Here is a 19,362-nt window from a genome sequence, read left to right as displayed (position 1 = left end):
CCCCAATTCCTCCTCTTGGAAGGAAGAGCAGGTGTGTGGCACATTGTCCTGCTCCCCAGCTGAAAACGTGCCCTCCAACGCTGTCCATCCTTACTGGGTTTATGTAACAGCAGCCCAGACACTTCCCAGGGTTCTGCACACTTTATTCCAGAGCAGCACAGCAGAAACTGCCCCAAGGTGACCTTGAGCAGGCTGTAACTCCACATTTCTATAGCAGGGCCTTGCTGTGCCCCTTCATTAGGCTCCAGATGCAGAAAGGAGTGGGGACAACCAATATCAGGCTTAAATAACCATTTTTGTGCCTGTGGAAGAGCTGCGCCTCAGCTTCACACACATGGACTGTGGATCAGGGCTCACCAAGAGGCAGGGAAACAACCCTCTGTCTAGCAACAATTCCCATGGTGTTAAAGAGGGCACAGAACCAAAACAGGAATAAAAATAGGAGCAGATACCCTCTGCTGAAGCAGAAACACCCTCCAAAAAATAGCAGCAGCAAAGATAGCTGATACTAAATATTATGTTTACAAGCAAAATACATATGACACCAGATTTTCTGTAGGGAGAAAGAAGGGAAAGTGGAGAAAACCCAGAGTGTGTGTGGGTATTGCAGGATAGAGATGGAAGGGGGAGGTGACAAGAGGAAATGTAGAAATCAGTTACATTTAATTTGAGTAAGAGCAAATACTGCATGCTAAATATATGCATGAAACTTCAGAGCAAAATGAGTTTTAGTTGTATTCTTGATTTTTGATTTATTTGGATTTTAAATCTCAGCTTCCTGGACTTGTAAATTTTTGGGATGGTGAGAAGAAAATCTACAGTGATTATCATCTGGAATGTCTGAGCCTTCTCCAGCACAGAATACAAGGCCAACTGTCCACATCTGCTCTTCATCTATTTTTACACAACTGCTTGTGACTCCTTGGCTTGCTGACCACTCATTTTTCAGCATGTAAGTAAAAATTACAGTACTTTACTCAGACATGGTTGCTGAGCAGGTACAGCTGACACTGAAACCAGAGTTTTGTTAAGTTTTTTTTTAACTAAAAAGGTATTGAGGGAAGAGGAATATGTGCCAAATTAGTCAGACTTTAAGTTGCTGGGTTTGACAAACATTTATTAATGCAAGTCTCGGCAACAGAATTTTTTATTGCAGTTATTTTCAACCAGCAGGAATGTCATAGCTCTACAGCACAAAGCCAGGATGATACACACATCTTGCTCACCCCCTTTCCACACCACTGTGTATCAGATGTGCTCAGAAACATCCTGTATAGATGGTTCCACCCTCTCCACTTCTGAGACTGCACAGCTCAAAAAACTGGTAGCATGCTCCACTCCCCCCTAAATTATTCCATCTGTAAAGCACAAATAACAAAATATATTTTTACTTCTAAGAGCTTCACTTATCTGCAGAAAAATAGAACTGCTTAAGAGTGAGCGAGTTCGATTAAGGGTCCAAGTACACACGCTCTGGACCTCCCAAAAAAATTGTAAGGAAGAAGCATTCACAACTTGATCCAACTAAAAACGGAGCCAGCCAGTGTTCAAGGAAAGGAGATTCATCCTATCCAAAATGCTGAATGCCTTCTCATCCTTCTCTCTAGAGCAGGATAAAAAAGATGGAGCTGTAGCTGTGAAACTTTTCTCTAAGCATGGAGATACATTAAGAATGAACATTCCAAACACATCAAAATATCAGAAAAAAAATAGAAGTTTTTTTGGTTTTGTTTGGTTTTTTTCCAAAACATAGTGAAAACAGCATACAGAGCTTCAATATCCACAGCACAAACCAAAAACCAAACAGAGCTCATTTGATCTAGAGTGCTTTTGTTAAGGTATTCAGAGACTTTAGTGCATTCTTTTTAGAACTAAGCTCAGAAACTATATTTAATTTTTCATTTTATTAGAAAACTAAACTGTATGAGGCAAAGAAACATTTAATCAAACACACAACAGTGAAAACATGGCACTGACAAGGCAATTAGCCCAACCATTGTATCCAACTCTGCTTCAGGATTTTCTATTGCTTACAGTCAAGTATACATCATCTCTGCCATGTGAGACATTTTCTTGGGAATATATAAGTAGTACTCCATGTATCCCGAAAGATCTTCAATAGTCACATCATCCACAAAGGCTCGAGCTTGCTCAGAACAAGACCTGGGAGAGCTTGCTGAGGCTGTCGCAGAGGGAGATCTGTTCTGGAGGGAGTGGGCATGGACTCCCAGGACAGCCTTCTCGCACTCGGACAGGACGCTGCGCAGCCCCGAGAAGGAGTACACCTCCATGGCGCGCCACTGCTGGCACTGGCACTTCCTGTCCCTGCAGGGGCACTGCCTGCCCTTGCTGAGCATGGATAAGGACTGGAAATCTGAGGTTTGCAAGCTGTTCTCAAAGGATGAGGAGAGAGCAGGGCAATTCTCCCCCAGCAGCTGCAAAGGCTCTTCGGCGGTGAAAGCTTCCAACGGTTCAGTTCTGTCGTTACTGGCCTCGAGGTGAGAATCCTGCCCGTCCTTCGTACCATGTTCTGCTGGGGCAAAAACATCGGAGCTGATGACACCCTTCGAGGTGTCTGCCTGGGCTTTGTGTTTCAGCTGGCTGTTGGCTTTCATGTTGCAATAGGTGAACTTGGGAGGGTGCAGGACCGGAGACTTGGAGCGCCGGCGCCGCGGGAGCCTGGCCGATCCTCGGGAGGGCTTTCTCACACACCTGCAGGGTTCAACAGGGCAGCAAGTGGGTAACTCCACAATCTACAGCCCAGTAAGCTCGAAAATGTCATTAAAAACATTTTACAAGGTTATTTTTCTGCTCAGAAGTACCAGATGATTGGACACTTACAATCTCTGACACAAACTGTGGAGGACTCGGAAGAAATTCGGGTTCCCCCAAAGGGAAGATACACACAAGGAACCCTTACTCAAGGTGCTTCACCCCAAGTCTTCTGCCTTAAGCAGATGATACTCTGTCATCCCAAATTCAACTGTAGTGCAGAACCTGGGTCAGCTGGAGCTGCTGGCAGAGTCACACTGAATATCCAGGTACTTCAAAAGCAACAAAAGAACCCAAGAGTGAGGTGACAGGGGGTTGCAAAGGTTTAAGACTTGAAGAGAAGTATTACTGATGATATCAACAGCAAAGAAAGTTTTGGGAACCTCTCTAAGAGAAGAAGCAATATTGTTTTTAAAGACTTTGATGAGATCAAAGAACAACATATCAGTTATGGAAACATTTTGTGATAGAAAGGAAAGATATCTTGAAGCAACTAATTAACAACAAGTGGCAGTGAAAGCAGCCTGTAACTGTTCAATGTGTCATGTTTTACCCATGCCATGCTTCCTTGGAGCTGACAGGCTGCTGCTTGGCTCCATCCATGGCTGCTCTTGTCACAGTTCTGAGAATGGTCCCGTCGCCCACGGACAGAGCTGCGATACATCTGGGTGAAAAGGGAAATGCCACATCACACAAATGCCTGAACACACAGCTCCAGAGGCCCACAGCCAGCCCCTGTGCTCTGGACGCTCAGCTAAGCCCATCAAATCTGCTCCCTCTGTAGTCAGTGGGTAGAAACAGAGCCTTAGAGAGATTTATACAACCCCTCTTACTATACTGGCCTGGTCGAGTGCCTAAAGATAGGTGAGATGAAATGAAAGGCAGCCAAAATGCCCAGAGGTTGATGTCATGCCCTATTTGTACTAAAATGACACATTAAAGGAATGTAAACTCAGGTTCCAAACGTTCCTGTCAGACAATAGTCATTAAAGACAGTCTCTTACTCCTCTGAAAGCTAAGCCAGGCACCTGGAGCAGCAGGCTGAGGGGGAGTCAGTGGAGAAGTGGAGGAGGTACAACAGGCAAGGACAGATTGCTGATTTATTTAGTTCTCATTAAATTTTTGAGATAAGCATGGAATGACAAAAGCATCTGACCCTAGAGGTCTAGATGACAAACATAAATGCCTCAGCATAAATGCCTCAAACTATAAATACAAATGAATTTGTATTTATAGTTATAATGGCTGCACGTGTGATGTGAACACAGGAAATTGTAAGAAACGAGGCTGAAATTCAGCAAAGAGCCCAAATACTCTGCCCAAAGTTGATCTTAACAGATTAGTCACAAGATTTGAGCTGTTCACAACACATGCCTGCAAAACAAGATCTTTTTATGCCTAAGATATCATCAGGAATCAACCAGAAGCCCACACAGTCTGCCAGAGGTACTACATCAAAAGTGTTATGATTAATAACCACAGTTCCTTGATAGAGAACAGCTATTTTTTTCCACATTGCTCAGAAGACATCCCAAAGAAGAGGGAGAGAGTAGCAAAGCAAAATATATTCCCACATGCAGAGGAAATCCTGAATTCATAGTGCTGATGGCTGTGGGGATGAATTCACAAGGTAACACTGTCAACACAAAACTTCCTCCTGTGTTTGTAAATTCCCAAAAGACTTCAAGTGAACAGTCTTAGTGTTAGACTGCATAATTTTATCAGCTCTTACACTACATATTACCAGCACACCCAGTATCTTACTGAGTAAATTTTTATAGTAAAAATGTTTGCAGACTCCACAAAATGCCCCTGAAATCAGAAATGCTCAGAGCTCATATTTGGCCTGGCCCTTCCCAGTGACACTGGGCTCCCCAGCACACTCTGAGGTGTTGGTTCTGCTTTCCAGACATCTTCCAAGCAAAATCCTCTGCACTAACTAAAGGTTTATAATGTGGCTGCAGACACCAGTGTTTACAGGGACAGACAAACAAATTCTGTGTCACACCAGGTGACCACAGCTACGACAGTTAAAAGTGGGTTCACTGCTTTTGGTGAGTCTTTTCATGCTTCCATGCAGTCACTGTGTGATTTCAGTTGGATATTAGTCAAAATTACTCTGTAATAAAGTACTCCTTTGTATATTAGACAGTTATAATGACTATTCATCTGAAGGGATGCAGTTCAAAGAGAGCAAAGAACCTTTCACCAAAATAACTTTTTCTTTTTTGAAATGTAAAATAATAGAAAAAAAATACAAATATGTAATAAAAACCTGACAAATTACATTGCCTTTTTTGTTGCTCACTTACCCTGCTGCATCCACTCTCAGCTTTTTGAATGCTGTTTGTAGACTCTCCTCCTCTTCATCTTTAGCTTCCAAGTCCATTGATGTGCTCTCAGTGGGCAACCAACCGTGCCATATAGAATAAACTGAAACACAGACATTGGGATTCGATAAAAGGTTTGAACACAGATACTCTGTACAAAACTGACTGTCACTGTAACGGGTGCCCATTCTTCTGTGGGCAGTGCTACTGACCAGACCCACCCTGGGCTTTTCACTGTGAACCCTATGTCAAAAATATCAAAGTGTCTTTTTATCAATGGGTGAATACAGATCCTGGCAACCTGTGTAACTCTGAGCTGTGAGCATGGCACCTGCAGCAAAGCTTCAGAAAGGTTTCAGGAGTCACAGGATGGTTTAGGTGGGCAGGGATCCCTGGAAGTCCCATTCTCTTGCTCATGCAAGAGAAACCCCACGCTGGTTTCCCAGGACCATGTCCAGGTAGCCTCTGAATAACCCCAAGGAGGAAGACTCCAGAGCCTCCCTGGACAGCGTGTGCTCAGCCTCCTCAGAGCAAAGCGTTCCCTTTGGCTCAGACAGCGTTTCAGTGTGTGCCCATGGTGCCCGGTCGGGTCCGCAGGCACACCGAGCAAAGCCTGGCTGTCCCCTCCGTGCCCACCCTTCAGGCATCTCACACCCAGCTGAGATCCCTCCCGAGCCTTTCCTCACGGCCAGCAGCGCGGGGCCGGCGGGCACTGCCCGGTGTGACAGCCCCGCTGGCCCGGGCGCGGGGCCGGGACGGGCGCCAGGCCCGAGCCAGGCCCGCGCTGCCCGTGCCCGCCGGAGCCTCCCCAGCCGCCCAGCACCGGCCCCGCTCCGCCCCCTGCCCCGGGGCCTGCCCTCTCCGCCCCGCCGGAAGGCCCGCGGCAGCCCCTCGGTTCCGCTCCGCTCCGCTCCGCTCCCGGGGTGCCGGGCCCGGGGCCGCCACTCACCCTCACCCACCGCCGCCTGCCCGCGGCGCGCAGCACAACAGGACGTGACGTCACCGCCCGCGGGGGCGCGCCCGGGCCCGCCCGCCCCGCCGGGTGCGCGTGCGCGAGCGGCGGCGGTTCCGGGGGGCGGCGGGAGGCGGCGGGTCCGGCCCGCGGAGTGCGGTGAGTGCCGCTCCCGTCCCTGCCTCCATCCTCCTCCTCATCCCCTCCGCTCCTCATCCCGCTCCCCTGCGCCGGTCCCCCTTGCTCCCCCCGAGACCGGTGAGCGCCGTCCGGTCCCCGCGGCGGGACCTTCCCGCGCGGTTCCCGCCGCCGCCGGTCCCCTGGTGAGGGCGGAGGGCGCCGGGGCAGCCCCGGCGGGCGCAGGGCGGTGCTGAGTCACGGCCCGGGGGTAGCGGCGGGAGCTGCTGGGGCTGCCCGGAGTGCGGGCGGGAAGGGCTGGGCAGGGAGCTCCGGGCGGTTCAAAATACACAATGAAAAAACAGAAAATAAAATTAAACATCCACGAGTTGCTGTCCCGCGGCCCGGGGTGTGACCGGCCCTTCCCGTGCCCGTGGGTACCCGCGGGGATGGAGGTGCCCGAGCTTTGTCACTGCGCTCGGTGGGCTGGTGGTGCGGTGGTACTGGGAAACATCCGAAAATAAAATGGAAAAGGAACGGTGCGTGTTTGCCTGGGAGGTAAAAACAGTAAGTTTCAGTGTGGTTTTTGATACAGTAAACTTTTGACTGGTTTTCACAGTAATTGATTTTTTTTGTGTATGTGTGTGCTCGTTGGCTGGTGCATTTGAAATACTTAAGCTTATACATTGTTATCTTTCAGTGAGACTTCTATTTAAATAAATTCCGCATTGTTTTGAGGGTTTGCCGTGTTGGTGATGAAGGGCAGCACGATAAAATAGTCTAAAAACTGGTACTCTATTATGAGTAATGTACAGTGATTTTAAAACTCTCGTCTTTCTGCTAAGGCTATGTAATACAGGAGTTTGCTGTTAAAAACCACCAAACTTATGTAGCCTGTTTTTTTTTTTTAATTTCAAAGAATCATCTTAGGATGACTTGGGGGCCAAGGAATAAAAGTGAAGTGCAGACCATCTGTTTCACCATAGCAGTAATATTTGGCTAAGAGAAAATATGAAATAGTAACTTGCTCAGATGAGCGTCATGTTGTCGGTGTTTAAGCTTCTTCCTCTCCTGTTTACTCCCTGTCTGACTCATTGGACACCATGTGCCTTGAAATTGTTGTGCTGCATTATCCTCGTGTGTGTGAGTGTGTCATAATAGCTGTGTGCAATCCAGGTGGAATCACAGCACAGTGAGCAGCCAGAGCAGCAGTGGCGAGGGAGGGAGGGAGAGCTGCCCCTCCAACTGCAGTGAGAGGGAGCAGAGATCTCCCCATCCCTCTGCATGAGTAACTGAGCTGCAGAGCTTCTAACAGAAAAGATCTCAGTGAAGAGAGAGTTCTTTTCCTTGCTACAAAAAAACCTTGTGCTGAAGTTCATGAGGTTCCTGTTGAGGTCCCACTGGTGTTTCAGCCGTTCATCCCCAGTTTGGTGGCATCAGCAGACGTGGTGAGGGGACCCTGCCACATCACCCAGGTCATTAATGAAGATATTAAACAAGACTGGACAGTCCTGACCCTGGGGTACACCACGGGGCCTGACCTCCAGCAAACCCAAAGAGCATCAAATTTAAAAAGATTTGAGGTCCTTTGTAGCTAAATTAAATGATGGCCAGGTTGGATTAAAAAAAAAAACAAAACCAGCCTTTTTTAAATGTATTTATTTAAAACAAGGCTTTCAAATTGCTTTTTGTATTTGTTTGCATTTGTACTTGTTCACAAGCTGATACCAGTAAATTTTAACAATTATTTGTAACCATAATACCATGTTCTGATAGGGCTGTGTAACTGTTGCTGGGATCTAGGCATAAGGTCAAAAAGTTTTGTTTGGCTTAAAACTTATCTTGTTTTTTAAAAAAAAATCTCTTGATTTGGGTTTTTTAAAAGTGTATATGTAACACTGAGTCCCAAATTTGGGAAGAAGAGTTGTAGAAGGTTGATTGTTTCTAATAATGTTGTTCCTTCTCACTTTCACCTCTTCTACAGTTATTTTGGTAGCACTGTAAGACAAATGGAATAGTCTGGCTGGGCTGTAATATATGTGCAAGATGCTGTTGGCACTAAATTTGACTTTGAATTGTTAATTCACCTGCAGTTGTACAAGAGCCCGTTCATTTCATTCTTGGGTACCATAAAGCTTGTTCTGAGTCAGCTTTCAGAAATGTTCTACTAGAATGACCTCAGCTTTGTGTGCTCAGTGTGCTATTTTGAGTTTATTTTCACATATTATGGTGCTGCTGGGCAACTAATGTTTTTAACAAGGATTTGGCCCTTATTTTCATGTGTCTTTTTTCTGATTGTAGCAGTACATGGTAATTCCATCACCTCCTGGCCATCCCCAATGATGAAATCAGAAGCTAAGGATGGAGAAGAGGAAAGCCTGCAGACAGCATTCAAAAAGCTGAGGGTTGACACAGCTGGGTGAGTAACAACACAGGAAGGGACAGACATAACATCTTACAAATGGACTCAAAGGGAACACCCTTGCTGTGAAATTTGAGGGAATGAGGTAATTGCAAAAGGTTAGGCACAGAAAGCTTTCATTGTAGTTAAACAGACTGAAATAAATTCACTACCTGCAGACTGCACTTCTTAAGGAATTGTAAATTGTTTGATTGCTGTCAGCTTGCAGCAGGTTTGAAAGAAAACTCACAATCAGGATCAGCTCGCAATGTGCTTGAAATGAATTTTGGCATGAATCTGGCTGCCAAAGGTTACCAGTCCATAGGACTAGAACTCTGCTGTTGAAGTTAGGATATTACCATGGTTCTGAAGGCCTGTCATGAGAATAAAATCACATCTTTTCCCAGGAGAGAAACTTTCTTTCCATGTCAGTAAGGGAGAGCGTTAGATTCAGTGCATGATTCCCACACAAACTATTTTCATTGCTGTCACAAAATTTCTATTAATAACCAGAATCACTAAATGGGAAAGAATGCTTTTTGTGTTGTCTTGGTTTGTGGAGATCTGACACATGGCACTTACCTTCACTGTCCCAGGTGCAGAACACAAGCACCACGTGTCTTCTGTTTGGAATGATAATTTTTACCTGAAATTAAATAAAGGAAGACTTCCATCTAATGTTTTTTTTTTCTGCTGACAAATGTGCACCATTGCATATTACCTGTAGAATCTGGGATCTCATAAGCTGTTGTCAGTGATGCAATTAGGCTGTCACTGAAAGGAAGGGCAGGTAAGGCAGCATCAACATGGTAACTGGAATTAGCACAGAGCTGAGATTGTGAGTAGATGGGCTTCTAAAGTTATCTTTTAAGTAATTAAACTCATTAGTAATGAGTTACCTCTCATTTCTTCAATATCTCTAGTACCATCCTCCAGCTGGGCATATTTGATTACTTTGGAGTTTTTACTGGTGCCTTTTGATCTTGTGTTCTGTATTCATTGTCCTTTAAATGGAAATTAGTTTGATTAATAGTTTGGATTCTCTTAACCCCATCCTAGACCAGTGTGTGGGGACCCATTTTCACTTTTCAGGGAATCTGTCCTGTTTACAAACTGATTTAGCATAGGATTTGGAAAATAATTTTCTTGGGCCGTCCAGTGTAATATGTGAAATCACAACTTGAAAGAATTATTCTGGGATTATTGTGAGCTCTTCAAAATGGGAGTGTGGAATGAATTCATATCACCAGAAAATTTAGTACATCTACTAAGGCCCCTGCCTTGAATAGAAGCTGAAGGTCTGACACAACTCTGTGGCTCAAATGATTCAACTTGCAGGAGTATGAAGAGTTGTAGCTTATGTTGACAGGCTATGTTAGACAGAGGCTTAAGTGTTCTTCAGCTAAACAAAGTCTATTTATGTCCAAAGAACATTTATTTTTAGGAAAGAATGGCTTATTTGTCTGTGGAAAAAGAGACGTGTTTCTTCAGTGCTGGTGTTTCTGCCTTCCCCTCTCCTGGGAAGCTGAAATTTGGCCATTGTGTGTGTTTGTCACTGACACACAGTGTGTGGGGCTGGCTCTGCAGTGGTGAACGGCATCTCTTGGTCAGAGGGTCTGTTACACAAACCTTGGAGATGGGAGCATGTCAACACTCATCCTTCTGATTTGGGTCTTTGTGGGCAGGTCTTTGGAGATGTATTCTAGATGATTTGGAGCAGTATTTTCTGGGAAAGAAGATGAACAAGGGTTTATTTTCATATTCATAACGCTAACCAGTGTAGGCTGTTAACTCTTCGTTCTGTCTCTCACAGATGTGCCACTTCTCTCTCTGTGGGTGATGGGACAAGTCCCAGAGCAATAGTTAGAACAGTGGCAGATGAAACCAAACCTAAGAATGTGTGTGCTTCTAAGGAAACCTGGCATGGGTAAGAGAAGCTTGGCATTATCAGACTATTTCCAATGATACTGCATTGGAAAGGAATATTAAGTAGACAGTTTCTAGTTGGTGCCCCTCTAAACAAGAGACCTGAGTTGTCTTTACCAGAGAACTTTATAAAATACTCACAGCAGCTTTTTGTCTTCATATATGATTGCTGTTCTTCACAGTTATGTGAAGTGAAAGGAAATGCTGGTCACCTGTAGGTGGCTAAACGTTGTAGACATTTCTCAATGCAAATGTGAGCTGCTGGTTTTGAATCAGACAATCATGAATGCATCTCTTTTAATCATTGTTTGACACTGCAGAAGCTGTCATTGTGTCTTTGGAACTAGATTAAAATAAAGAATTGGTTTCTAGAGTATCTCTGCAGAGCTTCATGCTCATCTGAAACAAAACCATCCTTTGCCCTTGATTCATTAGTTTCGTGCTTTTTTCTTGTGCTTTGTCCTTCTTTTAGTGATTCTTTTGTCATGTCTCACATGCTTTACACATTTTCTGGCCTTTAAAGCCCATTCTCTGAGATGCATTTCCATGGTATTCTTTTATATTGCATTCAACTGCTTGTCTAGAACTGAGTCAAATTTCAAGACAGCAGACTATCCTGAGCAAACACTCCAAACCTAAAGCTTGTGCATGCAATATAAATGCAGGAGAAATTTTGCCCAGTGTTACTTATAACCCAACAGTAATTATTTTGGTGAATCTTCATTCCCTTTGTGCCTTTCCCTGGCAGGTCTGTGAAGAAGCCCTCGAGAGGAGTTGTGAGAACCCAGCGCCGCCGGCGTTCCAAGTCTCCAATTCTTCACCCTCCCAAGTTTATCCATTGCAGCACAAAATCCCATTCCACATGCAGCCAGCTGGTGCAGAAGAGCCAGGCTGATGGCCAGGAGGACAGCAGTGGGTTTGGGGTGCCAGTCCCAAAGGAAGCCTGTGCACATGAACACTGCAGCGTCACTCCGGACGTTGGCCACAAGGGAGCTGAGGAGCCTTTGGGAGTTTCTGCTGCACAGTTGATATCAGAGAACACACAGGAGAACTCTCCAGCTGCAGCTTCTCCAGCATCCAAAACAAGCCTAAAGACTACAGAGCTTTCTGACTTCCAGTCTATGTGCAAGCTGAACACGAGTGAGCTGTGTGCATGTGCAGATAAAGCCTGTCAGTGCAAACTGTGGCAAGATATGGAAGTGTACAAATTCTCTGGCTTGCAGAACACCCTCCCTCTGGCACCTGATAGAACAGTGTGTGAGGATCACTCCCAGCCTTTGCCAGCAAGAACTCCCTCAAGTTCTCCACGCTCTTGCTCTGAGCAAGCCAGGGCCTTTGTGGATGATGTGACAATTGAAGATCTTTCGGGGTACATGGAGTATTACTTGTATATTCCAAAGAAAATGTCTCACATGGCAGAAATGATGTACACCTGACAGCAAGGAGCACTAAAATCAGAAGGGTGGCTGGTTCAAATCTGCCCTCAGGCACATCATGTGAATATGCAACCCACTCCCTGCTCACTGTGCTTGCAATAAAAACACTTCTTTGCATCTCAGCTGATGTTGATTATTTAAGCTGGACAGTTTAGTTTCAGCCTTATAATTTAAGCTTGGAATAGATAATGTGGTAAATGAAGTTAGAGCATACCTACCCATACTTAAGAGACCCAACACTTAATTCTGCTTTGTTTCCAGAATCCTCTTTTTCTTTGTTGGAGAGGAGTCCCTAGATTGCTTGGTGATTAGAGCTCTTCTTGTGAGGCACCTGGTGTCATTGAGCTCCTTTGAAATCACTTTGACCTCAGGTTGTAAGACTCAGGCTTGTGGTTTTGGATGCTTGTGCCTCTGATTTTATTTGATAAGGAGTGTGACCATCTCATACCCTCCCCTAGGTTACTGAAAAAGTGGAAAGCAAACCTTTCACTGCATTTCCAACAGGCCTTAGAGATTTGTGTGCAAGAAAAACATCCTGCATTCTTCAGGGAAGTTGCTGCTGTGGTTAACCAAAGGAAAAGTGAGGGCAAGGGCTCTGCTCACTGCATTTATTATGGTGAGCAAACCAGAATTTGCTCATGTCAGTGGTCTTAATTCATACATTGTCTGTCACTTAAGGGTTTTTTTAGCTTCTTTTTTAGTGTATTCTATAGGACCCAATATTACCCTTCCTTCAGGCATTAAAACCCATTGACTGGAGTGAACAGTTGTCAGTTTTAGGGGCATCTTGAGCACTCTCTCCTCTCCAGTCCTGCTAAACCATCATCACTTTAGCTGCCCTGTCCAGCTTTGCATTCTCCTGGAATTTACTGCTTCAGAAGCAAGCAGCTCTCCATACATAGTGTGCATCAGCACAGTGTCTCTTTTATGAGTGTCCAGCAAAGGAGCATGCCATCAAATAATATAATTTGTTGAGGGTGAGAAAAATTGTTTGGTTTGTCTTTACTGTTTGTGGTACCTCAGCTTTCTGAGGTGTAAGATGTGGAGAAGGAATGGAGACAAACATTTTCCTGCAAAATCATTTGGTGTTTCTCTTGGGGTTTTTTTGCAGTTTCTGTGGCAGCACCTGGTGTCTCAGAACAAGTGGCCATGTAAGTTTACCTGTTTTGCCAGTTCTGAAGTGTCACCTGCACCATGCAGAATGTACCTGTGTCCCACATCTCCTTCTGTGCTCTGCAGTAGCTGCATTTCTGCCACCTGTGTTCTGAAGTCAAGGCAATTTTTTGGTGACTGTTGTCTACAAAACTGGGCTACAAAGTGCAGAATGACTTTATTTCTCAAATAATTATTCTTAACTGCTCTCAAATGCAAATTCCAACCACAGCACCATCGTGGGGCTGAAAGTGCCTTTCAAGAGTGCACTGCTTTTAGCCCTTCATTAGTGACCACAGACCTGTGCTGCAGGGTTTAGGATTGCACTGTCCACTGCTCAGTACTGTGTTAAAGTGGATTGAAATCCAGGAGATGTAAAAATAGTAGAAAAATGTGAGCTGGTGCTGACTGAGAAGGGATGAGCAGTGCCACTAGAGGTCAGCCCCAGGCTGGGGCTGGCTGCTGCAGCAGGCTCAGTCTTCAGGGAAAATGGGAATTTTTCTGCCAAAACGAAGAAATAAGAGCAGCTCTTATTTCCTTGGTGCCTCTTATTTCTGTGTGGTGCCTTTGTGCACACAGACTGTCAGTGCTTTCTGAAGTTTGTGTGAGTGTTGGTGGTCAACAAAAGCTCTTTAAATGCCAAAATCTGCATAAGTTATTAATGTTTAAACAAAGTGTGCAATCAGTTCACAACTGTGCTGTGCAATTAGGAAAAGTTGCTAAGTAAATAATTACATAGTCCTGAACTTGGCATCCTCTTGGGACAGTTACGACATCTTTGGGCTTGTGAGTGCTGGAACACCGTGGAATAGAAGCCCATGAGTTGCTGCAACCGCTGCCTTAACGCTTTCTCTTCTGTTACCACAAGTTGTTTTCAGATGTTTTGGTCTTCACAGAAACCATAAAGCAAAACCTTCTGGTTTTGCTTTGAGAAAATGTGAATTTATGGCCTTTAATCATGTAGCAAGAACCTTGAAAACTTGCCTAAGCAGTCTAAAAACTTAGTTTAAAACAACAAAAAAATTTAACTTGAGCCAATTTCAAAATCTGACCTTTTTTTAAAGAAGACTTTAGAGGGCTGGTTCTGCCAAGTGGCACTTTTGAGTCATGTTGGAATCTGTTACCAAAGAGCTCATTCCTTCCTGTGGCTGAATAAAAGTGAAGCCCTTTGTAATTAACTTTCTAACTTGGTCCTTCTCACCTGTGCCTGCAGGTGTTCTGTGTTTATGTGCTGTCCATACACACTTTCTCTTGCAGCTATATATTGTGTGCTTCCTCTGTGCCTTTTCTTCCTAGAAATGCCAATGTGGAGATTGAAAGTGGAAAAACTGAGTCTGAACCCCCCACTGTCTGTGGCAGCTTTGGTGGGATTTTGGGATCTCCCCTGAAAGGGCTGATAACACCCCACAGCTCCTGCAGCTTCTCAGCTTGGTGGTCAGTAAGGGATGGTGATTTCTCTGAGGTTTTTCTGGGACAGTGTCTTTTTAGGAGTGGGATGGGTGTGCTGGAAGAAGAGAGGGCTTGGATTAGCCTGTTAGCTGGTCTTTCAGTTCTTGTCCTCTGCCATCTGTATTGGATGACATTATTACACGCCAGGTGTCCTGTCACTACTCCCTGTGTCTGCAGCTACCATCTTTTCCACACACAGACTGAATTATGCTGCTGGCTGTTTAACCAAAGGAAATTTGGGGATTTTGTTGTTCGGGAGAGAGGGGTAAATGACTGCTGAACGTCTTTCAGTGCCCTAAAGCAGCTCTGGAAGGTCACTTTGGGAGTAGCAGAGGGGCTGAGCGAGCTGTTGGCTGCACTCGGTGACGGCTGTGCTCTCTGTTCCACCTCTGCCCAGGTACACCCGGTGCGAGTGTCCCGGCCCCGGGCGCTCCGTCCCCGCATCCCGCGGGGCTCCGGCGGAGCGGGACCGCGGCTGCCGGCCCGGGGGAGCGGCGGCCCCTTCCCAGGCTCTATTTTAAGCAGACATTTACTTTCCCAGCCTCTTCTCCGCCTGGATCCCTGCCCGGGGCGGGGGACGGCGGGGGGGTGGGATGTGTCTCTCCCCTCCTTCATAAAAGGGCCCCGAGGCGGGGGCCGGGCTCCAGGGGGGTTATTTTTGGGAGCAGCTCCTGGGATCCGATGGCCTTGTTAGGGCAGCGCTGACCTTTCTCCCGCCGGGGGAGGAGAGCGGGACGGGACGGGGCGGGCGGCGGCCGGGCGGGGGAGAGCGGCGGGCTCGGGACCCCCATCCCTTCTCGGCCGCGGGGATCGGGACCCCCATCCCTGCCTCTAGGCGGGGCGGCTCCCCGGGCGGCCCATGCCCGTGCCCGCGGGGCAGGTACCGGCGCGGAGCCGCTGCCCCTCCGGGAGGACTGGGGCTCGGCCCGCCCTTCTCCCCTCCCTCTCGTCCAATTTCTCTCTCCTGCCGTGCCCCAGCCCCTCGGCCGGGCCAGGAGAGGCAGGAGCGGCCGCTGTCGGCGCCCAGCCCGTTCCCTCCGGGGATGCGGGAGCCCCGGAGCGCTGCCCCTGGGAACGCTGCCCGGCTGAGGGGCACCGCAGGGCACCATGAGCGGCGGCAGGTTTGATTTCGATGATGGAGGCGCCTATTGCGGGGGCTGGGAGGGGGGCAAAGCCCACGGGCACGGCATCTGCACCGGCCCCAAGGGCCAGGGCGAGTACTCGGGCTCCTGGAACTACGGCTTCGAGGTGGTGGGCATCTACACGTGGCCCAGCGGCAACACCTACGAAGGCTACTGGTCCCAAGGCAAGAGGCACGGGCTGGGAATCGAGACCAAAGGACGGTGGGTTTACAGAGGAGAGTGGACCCATGGCTTTAAGGGACGGTACGGCGCCAGGCAGAGCATGAGCAGCGGAGCCAAGTACGAGGGTACATGGAACAATGGCCTGCAGGATGGCTACGGCACCGAGACCTACGCTGACGGAGGTAAGGGTGCTCCAGAGGGAACGGGAGGGGGATGAACAGTGTCACACCCAGACTGGGACAACAGAGGCTGCATGTTGGCTCTGCCGAAGGGCTGACCTGGTCCTGTTCCCACTAGACAGGCACAGTGTTCTACAATGAGCCATTGGGGTGCTTCAGTCAAAAGGGGAGCTTGGGCTGATGCCGTCTCATCCATGTGTGCGTGCCCTGATTTTCCCAGTGGGCACAGAACGCGCAGCTCACTCTCAGTGGACATGAGGGAGGAGCAGAAGGAGCATTGCCCCAAGCTGCCCTTAAGTGTCTGTTTCTGCAGTTAACACCAACCAACTTGATTGTGTGTAGTCTTTGACTCCCGGTTCCACAGGGTTATTGCAGCTTCTGGCTGAACCAGCCCAGAAATCCCCAGCTGGTGCAGCACAGCAGCGAGTTGTAAATGTTCTCCTGTCGGATATGAGCCACCCACAGCATCCCAGCACGCCTTCCCTGTGCATCAACACTGCCTGCATGCCTCTGATGGGCTGCCTGCACATCTGCTTTGCCAAAGAGTTTGGATTGAATCTGTCTAAGCTGTTTAGAATATGTAGCCACACATATTCCCCAAAATCCCTTTGGTTATTTGGAAGGTTTCAACCTCCACTACTATACAACTGTACTGTGTAGTCAGATATTTGTTGTGCTCTGTAAATGCTCAGTCTAATTGTGTTCTTGCATTAGTGGCAATTCTGGGGTTAGAAACATTGCAAGAATTTCTGTGCAAGTAATTTAGTAGCTCTTCAGCACTGTAATGTTCCGGGCTGCCACATTTAGGATAGCTAAATAGAGAGGGTGATTTGAAAGAAATACCCTTCAAAATATGGATCAAAATTGCATCTATATTTATCTAAGACAGGCACTGGAGTTTGTTTATAAAGCAAAATTAATATGAATTCTCAGAATGAAAAGCATCACATTTATAGATATTAGAAAAATTGACTAATTCAAGACTGGCTTTCAGGGCTACGTTTTTCATAAATATTTCTCAATGAGTTGTGTGGGTTTGTGGCTAACTTTAAGATTGAGAATACAGTCTTGAAGTTAACCCATTTTCCTTGTGCCCTTGGATGTTGTAGGTACAGACACAAACTGACACATCCCCCCAGCTCCTTAAAATTTTCCCCCATTCTCTCCTGTGGCCATGGAATGGTTTAATGGGTGCAGATTGTGTGCACAGAACCTTCATGTGAGGCCATAAGAGGAGTAGGTGACATGGGAGGTGTGCTCTGATGAATAAAGAGCAGCAATCAGGTAACTGTCAGCAGCAGCTGCCATTGGGAATTTCATTCTGGAGATGTCAAGGTCTCCTGTGAATTTGTTTCCTTGCTGCTTCCTAAAATGCAAATCCTTCTAAGGGTGAAGGGCTACTGGAATTCCAGTTAATGTTCTGGGGGAGAATTTTGAGGGATAAGACTTGACATCTTATCAGGGGTTTGGTTAGATATGGGACAGAAGACTGGGAGAGATGAACCAGTGCTCTCTCCTGCAGGGATATAGAATATCCTGCTTCTGTCAGCACAGTGCTCCCCAGGGTGTTGTCCCTCACCCAAGAACGTGCCAGCTGCTTGGCCCCTGGTGCCACTTCAGCCCTGATCCATGGAGATGTGCCCGGCCAAAGCACTGAGCTCAGCCCCACGAGGGTTGTGCTGGGGTGCCCAGTGCTGCTCCATGTGCTGGGTCATCACACCCTGGCTGATCTGAGCTGCTCATTCAACACAACAGCTTCTCTGATGGCACAGCAACATGGATAAAACTTCAGTCAGGGATCACCATCCAGCACCACACCTGAAGGACAGGGGTGGAATGGTCCCACTGACCTGCACCACCTTTTCCTGTTTTGTCTCCTCACCTGCACACAGAAACCACCTGCAAGATCCAGATGTGGCCAGGCTGCTAATGGGACCTGTTGATGTTTGAATTTGAGGTTGCCAAGATAAACATCTGGAAAGGCTTTGGATATCTGCTGTCCCTGGAGTAGGGGACATGATTCCCAAGCCCCTTGGAAGCCAGCCACACGAGGAAAAGGGCTCTGGGAATGTGCAGCCCTTGCCAGGTCGTCAGAAACTTTAGGTCATGGTTGGACTGTTTGCAGATTTCAGGGAAATGTAGCTGATTCTGATGTTTATTAAGACTTTAACTTTTTATAGATACATACATATATAGACATACATAAAAATTTACATTTCAAAAGACACTTAAAATATACTTATAGGGCTGTCTGTGTTTGAATCTTGTGTCTGGCCAAGATTAAAAAAAAAGCCCAAATCTGGAGTGAAGCTTTCTGAAATCCCATGTAGATTTTTGGTGTCTAATAAGAACCAGGGTCATGGTACAGTTTAACCCAGGCACTGTGTGAGTTATTTGCTTTTCTCCCCACTACCAAAAGCCCATTTTTGTGAAAGCTATGGGAGACTGATGGCTTTAAAGAGACTGAAATCAGCCAAGAGGTTCAGAGCTCCTGGTGTGGCTGTGCAGACACAGTGACATTCTGATATATCTCTGTGTGTCCAAGCTGGATATGCTCTGTGTGCTGCTGTCACCAGGAGAGAGCTCAGAGCCCTTTAGAGGAGCAGAATGCTCTGGCTGAAGCAGTGAGTGGGGCTGTGGAAGGCATAGCATGAAGGAACTCATTGTTCTGCAACATAAGCTATGAGTAAACATGTAGTTATTTGGCTTTGCCCTGTGAGTTGTCCATGCTGCAAGGAAGACCTCATTTTTTGGATACTTTTGTGTATTTGACTGTGAATCAAACCCCTGAGTCAAATCTTACTGCAGAAAAACTGCTCACTGAATCATGCTGCATACCCATAGTCCAGCCCAAAGCCTGTCTTTGCTGTACAAATAACTGCTTATATGTATGGAGAGGGAAAAACATCACTTGCAATCAGTGCAGCCTAAAACCAACTTATTTTTGATACTGCAATTTGTTCTCTAGGGTGTTGAGGAAAACAGTGGTGTCAATTAACCACGAGGAAACAATTAGACCAGTCAGTGATCACAAGACCACAGAAGAGGGGAAAAGAAATGCAGAAGTGCAGATAAAATGAAATGGGTGATAGGGAGCAGCACAACTCTTCCCTGTGGCAGGGCAAGTGCAGTGGAAAGGGGCCTGGACCAGGACTGAAGGAGCATCCATGGGATTGTGGCTGGGAAAGGAGGAAAGGGGCTTGGGAGAGCCACCGTGGTGCTGGCTTTTGTCTGCTGCCTCTGTAGCAAAGCTCCTGCCCGGCCGAGTGTGATTCATGAGTTAATATAGTAATATTCATTAATACAGGATTTATATATTAATTATATAAAATATATTATTTATT

General features: G+C 46.7%; 3 protein-coding genes across 6 annotated transcripts in view; 2 read left to right on the top strand and 1 right to left on the bottom strand.

The window, feature by feature from the left end:
• Positions 1-1,096: 1,096 nt before the first annotated feature.
• Positions 1,097-6,122, bottom strand: LOC135456169 (oxidative stress-responsive serine-rich protein 1-like). Its single transcript, XM_064729881.1, has 4 exons — positions 6,052-6,122; positions 5,085-5,205; positions 3,326-3,436; positions 1,097-2,712 (listed from the first exon to the last, which is right to left on the bottom strand). The coding sequence occupies exons 2-4, from the start codon at positions 5,159-5,161 to the stop codon at positions 2,037-2,039; spliced, it is 864 nt and encodes a 287-aa protein (XP_064585951.1). The 5' UTR covers positions 5,162-5,205; positions 6,052-6,122; the 3' UTR covers positions 1,097-2,036.
• Positions 6,123-6,133: 11 nt separating this feature from the next.
• OSER1 (oxidative stress responsive serine rich 1) lies at positions 6,134-12,056 on the top strand. 4 transcript variants are annotated; one of them, XM_064729876.1, is made up of 4 exons: positions 6,134-6,213; positions 8,473-8,590; positions 10,386-10,499; positions 11,247-12,056. In XM_064729876.1, exons 2-4 carry the CDS (start codon positions 8,511-8,513, stop codon positions 11,932-11,934), a joined length of 882 nt encoding a protein of 293 aa, XP_064585946.1. In that variant the 5' UTR covers positions 6,134-6,213; positions 8,473-8,510; the 3' UTR covers positions 11,935-12,056. The 4 variants fall into 4 exon arrangements, with proteins under 4 accessions (XP_064585946.1, XP_064585950.1, XP_064585947.1 ...); XM_064729877.1 differs by lacking the exon at positions 6,134-6,213 and adding an exon at positions 6,236-6,377; XM_064729878.1 differs by lacking the exon at positions 6,134-6,213 and adding an exon at positions 6,396-6,738.
• Positions 12,057-15,085: 3,029 nt separating this feature from the next.
• JPH2 (junctophilin 2) overlaps positions 15,086-19,362 on the top strand; it is a 31,789-nt gene continuing 27,512 nt past the window's right edge. The window contains exon 1 of the mRNA XM_064730153.1: positions 15,086-16,021. Coding sequence (XP_064586223.1) covers positions 15,643-16,021 — 379 coding nt within the window. The 5' untranslated portion in view covers positions 15,086-15,642. The remainder of the gene's footprint in view (positions 16,022-19,362) is intronic.

The sequence above is a fragment of the Zonotrichia leucophrys genome, chromosome 20 (genome assembly GCF_028769735.1).
Source record: "Zonotrichia leucophrys gambelii isolate GWCS_2022_RI chromosome 20, RI_Zleu_2.0, whole genome shotgun sequence".
NCBI lineage: Eukaryota > Metazoa > Chordata > Aves > Passeriformes > Passerellidae > Zonotrichia > Zonotrichia leucophrys.
Note: the sequence above shows the minus strand (reverse complement) of the source record. Positions and strands in the feature narration are given on the sequence as shown.

Bases quoted from the DNA above. Each gene is read 5' to 3' on its own strand.
- LOC135456169 (XM_064729881.1), bottom strand. From the start codon at position 5,161: ATGGACTTGGAAGCTAAAGATGAAGAGGAGGAGAGTCTACAAACAGCA. The intron at 3,437-5,084 runs GTAAGTGAGCAA...CTTTTCACCCAG, and splicing joins CTGAGAGTGGATGCAGCAGG to ATGTATCGCAGCTCTGTCCG. The intron at 2,713-3,325 runs GTAAAACATGAC...TGAACCCTGCAG, and splicing joins TCCAAGGAAGCATGGCATGG to GTGTGTGAGAAAGCCCTCCC.
- OSER1 (XM_064729876.1), top strand. From the start codon at position 8,511: ATGATGAAATCAGAAGCTAAGGATGGAGAAGAGGAAAGCCTGCAGACA. The intron at 8,591-10,385 runs GTGAGTAACAAC...TGTCTCTCACAG, and splicing joins CTGAGGGTTGACACAGCTGG to ATGTGCCACTTCTCTCTCTG. The intron at 10,500-11,246 runs GTAAGAGAAGCT...TTTCCCTGGCAG, and splicing joins TCTAAGGAAACCTGGCATGG to GTCTGTGAAGAAGCCCTCGA.